At 37.9% G+C, this 7141-nt stretch overlaps 1 protein-coding gene across 10 annotated transcripts in view; it reads left to right on the plus strand.

Annotated features, from left to right (window-relative positions):
* LOC121444770 (ralBP1-associated Eps domain-containing protein 2) overlaps positions 1-6299 on the plus strand; it is a 282845-nt gene extending 276546 nt beyond the window's left edge. For all 10 annotated transcript variants that reach the window (XM_041646677.1, XM_041646682.1, XM_041646685.1 and 7 more), the window contains one exon: positions 608-6299. In XM_041646677.1, the coding sequence (XP_041502611.1) occupies positions 608-676 (69 nt within the window). In that variant the 3' untranslated portion in view covers positions 677-6299. The remainder of the gene's footprint in view (positions 1-607) is intronic.
* Positions 6300-7141: the final 842 nt, after the last annotated feature.

Below are 7141 nucleotides of genomic sequence, written 5' to 3' on the forward strand. Positions count from 1 at the left end.
CCTCAGTCAGAATGTAAAATAAATAAATAAATAAATAAATTTAGTAAAAGGAAAAAGATACAATTTGAATTTCCAAATAGATTACTATCCCTCTCTTCTTCCTCTTTCCCAGAAATGACTTTAAGCTGGCTGTATTATGTACAAGAGCCCGGACAAAAGACTTTGGTGGAAGGATAACCAGTGTCTCTTCTTATCTTTCATCCCTACTTAAGTATTATTGTGCCAGAAAAGAACCCAGAGATCGCAACCAAAAATTTAGTTGAGGTGGCTCATTGGGAGTCTGTTTTACTTTTAGTTCTCCCCCATTGGCTTTTTACTGTTTAATGTCTTTCTCTGCTGCCTTCTGAGCCCATCAAAACAGAGTGAGTTTAAGGCAGGCTTGCAAAGAAAAGTTGATCCATTGCATTCATCATCTTCAGAAAGGCATTGATAGGTTAGTGATTTTGAATCTCTTTGTCTGATCACCAGCATTGAAAATGGTGCCTTCCAGGCCATATCCCTGAGTGTTTGTGGGTCCAGTTCTGCATTTCTTTTGACTGTATAAAGAAATAGAGATGAACCTAAGAAATGTGTTTTCTTTTTCTCTCCTCTATTTTTTACATTTTAGGAGGTTCATCAAGAACGGATTGCATTGGAAAACCAATTGGAGCAACTTCGTCCAGTCACAGTGTTGTGACATCCTCAAGGCTTGAGTGACAGTGGGTGACCTTGTCTGCCAAGATCTTTCTTTTGAGTGTTTGAGCCCAACTACTTGTCATAGATGTCTGAATGTCAAAAGCTGTGAGCAGCACAATATAATCTGTATGATTTTCTCTTTTGCACTTCTCTTATATATTTTACAGTGCTAGTAAAAATGTCGTCAACTGATTATTGCAATTAAAATCTTAATTATCAGCTACGTGGGAGGCTGCAGCAGGAGGGTCACAAGTTCAAGGCCATATTGAAAAGCTTATTGAGACACTGTCTTAAATAAAATATAAAAAGAGAGCTAGGGATATAGTTCAGTGGTAGAGCGCTTACCTAATACACAGAAAACCCCCAGTTTAATCCTAAGTATCATTTAAAAGCTATAATTATCAGTGGAGTTTATCTCCCATTTAACCACTTTTAAATATTTCTCCTTATTAAAATTGGTCTTCTATCAGATAGTTTAGAGAATTATTTAAAGAATTTATAATTTTTACAGAACTTAATAATATACTACCAGGCTGTTCATTTTATTCTTGTATGTATGTTATATACAGTAGGTTGGTTTCCTGAATAATGTAGGTTCCAACTGGATAGTCTTAGGCATGATAATAATAAAAACAAAAGCTGAAATGCAATTAAAGCATCAGATTTATACTGACACTGTACCCTCTACCACTATATGTCAAAAACACTTCTCTAGTGCCATTTTGATATATCAGCTATAAATAATACATGACTATTGCTTTTTATTAAATATCAGAATGGGTCTTTATACCTCTGTGGAGTGGAGATTTTGATAATGAACTATTCAACTTGGCCAATCTAGGCCATCAACTTAGATAATTCAATCCTTTTCAGGTAAATTTTGGGGCAAGCACAATTTACTTTAATTGCCTTGCCTGATCAAATTAGTTTCCAGATCACTACTTTTATCCTGCATGGGATAACATTTCTATAAATGCCTGAGCTTGGAAACCACCCATCGAATATGAGTCGCAGATTGCTACCTATTTGTTGTTGTACCCAGGTATCCAGGCCGAGAAGGGAAGGGTAATGGCTACCAACTCTCCAACAATCCCTGGTTGTTTGTTGTCTTTATGTTAACCTGGATTTCAAATGTGTTGGGCCTGGAGACATCATGAAAGAATGTAATCTTCCCACTGGCTTCATGACTATTTGTTCTCTGTAAAGTGTGCCCATGGGAAGTATTGGTTTTATACACAGTTCAGAAGATCTCAGCTGACTCTAATGGAAGTGTTATAAAGCAAGCTCAAATTGTTGAAAGCCAGTGTCCTGTAGAAATTTAGTAGTATAGCCCAACTGAAAGTAGGAAATGACTGACATTTAGGGTCACAGGGTTCCTGGTTCACCAGTCAACAGGGCACTCCAATGTTAGCATCACTTTGATAGCATGGCCTGCTGTCTCTTGTGCATTTTGCCAACTTACTCATTCTTTGGATAGTGGGATGTGGTGTGCACAGGGTACTTTTTGAAATGGTTTTGGATAAATTTACAATATGTAAGATTAAGCTATTGATTTCAATAGAACTGAGAGTGTTTAGTAAAAATAGAAATTTATATAATACTTCCCTGTTCCTTTGGCAAGCTTTATCAGTAGCTTAACAACAGAAGAGAAGGATTCAAACAGATGATGTTTTTACAAGGAAAAATTGTTGAATCTCTTCCATGCATATGTAAGGATTTGAAACTGATTTGGGAAGTCTTAAAACTTGAACTATTTCTGCATTTCCTTTTCTCTTTTGGCTGCCTTTTTTGTTGTTGTTCTTGTGGGGAGGGCTTGGGATTGAGTTTAACCCCCTCTAAGATTATGAATGGGTCAGTGCAAATTCCTAGGTGACTTCTTTTTTCTATGTGCTGGGACGTGGGGGCTGTGACAAATTTCCAACAGGGTTCTGACTGCAGATGTTCCACAGCACGTTTGACATTTGGTGCATTCAATACAGGAAAGACTAACATGCACCTTATCTCAGAATCTTCCGGTGCATATGCCCTCATTCGGGATAGCACTTCATAGCTACCAACCAGATACAATCTAAGGGATGCTAGTCTATACTGTGAATTTAAAAACGCTGACTTGCTGTTTCCCCATGAAGTAAATGACACTGGGTGAAGAGATTGGAATTTTATTTAGTTGGCATTGTTTTCCCTAAAGGATAAAACTTGCATTGGACAATCAAGGCCCTCTGAGTTTCACAGCCTCACCAGTGATGCTGTGACTCTGGGGATCAAACCCGGACAGCATCCATTCTAGACAAATTCAGCCCATCACCAATATTTTAATTTTGACATTGCACTAAAACACTCACCAATAAATAACACATACACACACACACACACACACACACATACACACACACACAAACACACACACCACAGAGTATTCTTAGCTGGACTTAATTTTCATCATCAGTTTATTAGTTGCTTAGAAATAGATTTTTATAATGAAATATTTTGTTTCTATCTAAATACATATTATTATATGACTAGTATTCATCCCTTTTTCTGTGTTTTCTTAGAATGTGCACTTTTAGGGTTACAATACCTGATACTGATCTTTAGAATCTTTAATATGATATAGGAAGGCAAATACATTGAAATCACCTATAAAACTGCTCTGGAATTAGTTGCCATCTGTTACAAAAAGAAGCTTCTCTGATGAGGGATGAGAGATGCAGATTTGCTAGTTGGGCAGAATTCTACAGAATGAAGGCTAACACTGTCTCCATTCATGGGGGTTTAATTGCCTTGTTGCTCAATGGTCTTACTGCATGAGGATCCTCCAGTTCTACAGATGAAAGACAGTAGTAACTGATTGTGGGCTTATTGGGGTCTTTAGCATCTCTTGTAAGTGGTGAACAGCTTGTGGCCGCCTTTCTATCCATAGACCTAAAGCAAAAACCAAATGGTATATAGCAAAAATGGATGTGTAATGTGATAATCAAGGCAGATATTTGTTCTAGTTGAAAAGATCTAAGCACTTTATAAGTATCAAACAAATGTTTGGTACTAATTGAGAAAGGAGTCCGCTAAGTGGAAGCTGTGCCCGTGTGAATGTTAGAACTAGGCAGGCCCAGTGTTTCTCTCCTATAGCTAGCATTTGAAAATTACAGCCCTAAGAATTGGGAGCTTTTGGCCCAGGAATTCACAGAAATATTTAGCTAGTGGTAGAGTTGGGATGCTAGCCTGATTTTATAGATTCCGACTTAGTCCTCTATCCTAAAAGTAGAATAGAAAGCCTTTTCTATTTATCATGTTGAATTTTATTGACTTAAAATTAGTCTTGAAGTATAAACGTGTCTTCTAAGGAGTTTTAGGTGTAGACATTTCTCTCAAAGTTAAATAAAATTAAAATTTGAGGGAAAATAATATTATGAAACTACTCTAATGCCTCACCTTTGATGATGTAGTACGTTGCTTTAAATCTTGGCAGAACTTCTGACAGCTATTGCTTTTAATAGATTCCAGTTCCATATTTCTGTGGGCGTTTACTTTCTCAAATATACTACTATGGTAAAAGTAAACTCAATGTGTAGTAGCTTCTAGTTTTCTCCAGTATATCTTTGGTTGCTTGGGTCACAAATGTTCCATTTTAGCACATTTTAGAGATAAGTAATCAAAAACCATGACCTTTTCTTTTGACTTCCTACCGATGTCTTAACTATTGTAAAATAGTTTTTCTTTTGCTGTGTTCAGTTTTATAGTATTTCTGAACATTTGTCTGTGTCCTGAATGGTCTCATAGCCGTGGACATAATAGATACATAATTAGAATATCACTTAGACAATATCTGGAATTGATGTGATTCTTGCAATCAAGAAAGACATTTGAAAATGTCTTTTTCTAAGCTCAATTATAGTATTAACACCTTAAAGCTAAAACATTTGTTCAACACAAACTACAGTCACACCTCTGACTAGATGTCACCAAGGAAATGAGGTCTTACAAATGTAAAAACAATTTACCATCTTATCATACATAGATTGTCCTGTATGACTGACAAAGTGGCTCATTGGGTTGTGGTTTGAACATTGTGGGTGTGAAGAAAAAGAAGTAGTGGCTAAAGAAATCTCCCCCTCTCACTAATACAACACGAGTGGCTTTCTTTTCTCTTTCCAGCTGATTAATTCTATTTCAAGTGTTCCCTTAAAACTCAGGCTTCAACAGATCAGTTGACTTTCCACTCCAGTTATGAGTGTTATAGTTTTTTGTGTCATGACTCAGTGTGATTGAAGTTCCTAGGAAGAAGCGATGATCTGGATGTGTGCAATTTTCAGCTTGCACATCTTGCTTCTCTTTCATCATGGGCTTATGGAGACAGCCCGTTAGCATAGACAGGTTGGTCACTGATGGCAATTTGAATTAATATTACAGTGGACCATTCTGCTTCGCTTGTTTCTGAAGAGAAATGCATCTAGTTATACGAATCTCTCAAGAATAGCAGACAAGGAGGACCAGACTTTAAAAACAAAGCATGCAGATTCTGAGAGCTGCTGCTCAGCCCCAAACAGGCTTTCAGAGGACATCTTATTAATATGTTTGAAGCAGCCACTGTGTGGTTATGAGCTGGGCAGCTCAGGTAGTTAGTTTTAGGCTTGTGGGATTACTGTCTACTTTGACTAAACACACATGGTGGTAAAGGACACATGGACATCCCTGCCTGTTGCCATTGCTGGTACCCGCTCTGTCTGCAGAAGCCTAACTTTCCTGGCGACTATTGGAGAATGCTTAGTTTGCATGTCTTGTGATTTCTCTTGTCTTGCTCCTAGTTGATATCATGGCTGTGGGAAGTTAGTGACACTAGGTTTATGACTCTGAAGACCAGAGGACAGCAGGCTTTAAGAGGGCTTAAAGGGATTCGAGGACTAGAGTAAGAAAACCCTCAGGTACCAGGTTCATAGCAGTCTGGGCTAATAGGGCTAGATCCTAAAGTTTTTTCAGGGAGCTCTGTCATGAGACTGAACACAGAACCTATCATATGCCACTTTGATCAACCAAGTTGTAGTTTTTGTTTCAAGTCAACTTATGTATCAGCTTCCACTGAGCCTATCTTGGGAAGCAAGAATACCCTCTTCTTTAGAACTAGAATTGCCATTCTTTTCATCTTCAATACAAGTAAGGTATGTAAGTGAGCCAGAGGCAAAAAGAGCCATTTTAGTCTTCATAGTTATTGGCTAAGAGAGATAATGAGCTGACTGTCTATTTTAACCTTGAAGGTAAAAATGTATATTATATTTTTTCACTGCAGGTACATGTAACAGTAAACAGTGTAACAGAAAAGTATATATTTGATGCTTTCTGTCTTTTCATGATCTTGTGCTAACAAGTTGTGCTAATATTTAACTCAGCCAGAGTCTTGTTCATTTGCTAAGCATTGGGAACATTCTGTGTATTTACCTTAAGCATAAATAAATCCCCGAGAGTGCCCTATATTTGGATTGTGATTTGTAGACTCATGCTAACTTTACTGCCTCTTTTTCACACTTGTTGAAAAATATGTGAAGAACATAGTAAGTTAAGGATTTCCAACTTGGAAAATGTACACGATGTGAAACTGGGGTGCTATGTTAAAAATAAATATGATAACTAAATGGTTTTTATGGCGTCCTAGTGTCAGTATTTTCTGGTTTCTATTTGGTCTTGTGTGCACTTAAATCAGGCAATGTGAAACGAGTGGGAGGGTCTTTCCTTTGAAATCAAAGTTTGAGGTTTAGTTGTTTTACTTCCTGGTAATTTGCAATAGGTTCTTTAATATCTGTAAACAGTAAACACTTAGCAGTCATGGGACATCAGGGCAGACTCCATGTGAACTTTGAAGATCTCCTGACTGGAAAGTGGACTCAATCTGGGGCCAGGTTACTTGCTTTATCTCCTCAGTTTTCTTTTAGTTGGCATATATTCCTAAACTGGGTTATTTCTGTAATGCCACCACTTTAGAGGCTGAAGCAGGAAGATCACACATTATTGACCAGGCTGAGACACATAGTGAGTTAAAGGACAGTGTAGGCTATATAGTGAAACCATGTCTCAAAAACAAAACCAGTATGCCAGACTTTGTTGATGCCCCAAAGGAGGCCTTGCCCCCTCTAAGGAGTGGATGGGGGTTGGGATCGGGGAGGTGGGGGAGGGAAAAGGAACTGGGATTGATATGTAAAGTAAAAAAATTAAATAAAAATAAAAACATGTTGAAGGATATAAAAAAAACCCCAACCCAAACCAAAAAAAAAAAATCAATGACAACTGTAGTAATATGGGGCGGCAGGGCTGCGTCCCCCACACCCGGCCGCCCACATGGCTAGCTTATGCCCCAAAATAATTACACAGACACTGTATTCTTTTAAGCACTGCTTGGCCCTTTAGCTCTAGCACTTACAGGCTAATTCTCACATCCCGATCAACCCATCTCTAATAATCTGTGAGAACCCGTCTTACC

Source organism: Microtus oregoni, unplaced genomic scaffold, assembly GCF_018167655.1.
Source record: "Microtus oregoni isolate MIOR12 unplaced genomic scaffold, Mior012 000140F_ref0000409, whole genome shotgun sequence".
NCBI classification, from domain to species: Eukaryota; Metazoa; Chordata; class Mammalia; order Rodentia; family Cricetidae; genus Microtus; species Microtus oregoni.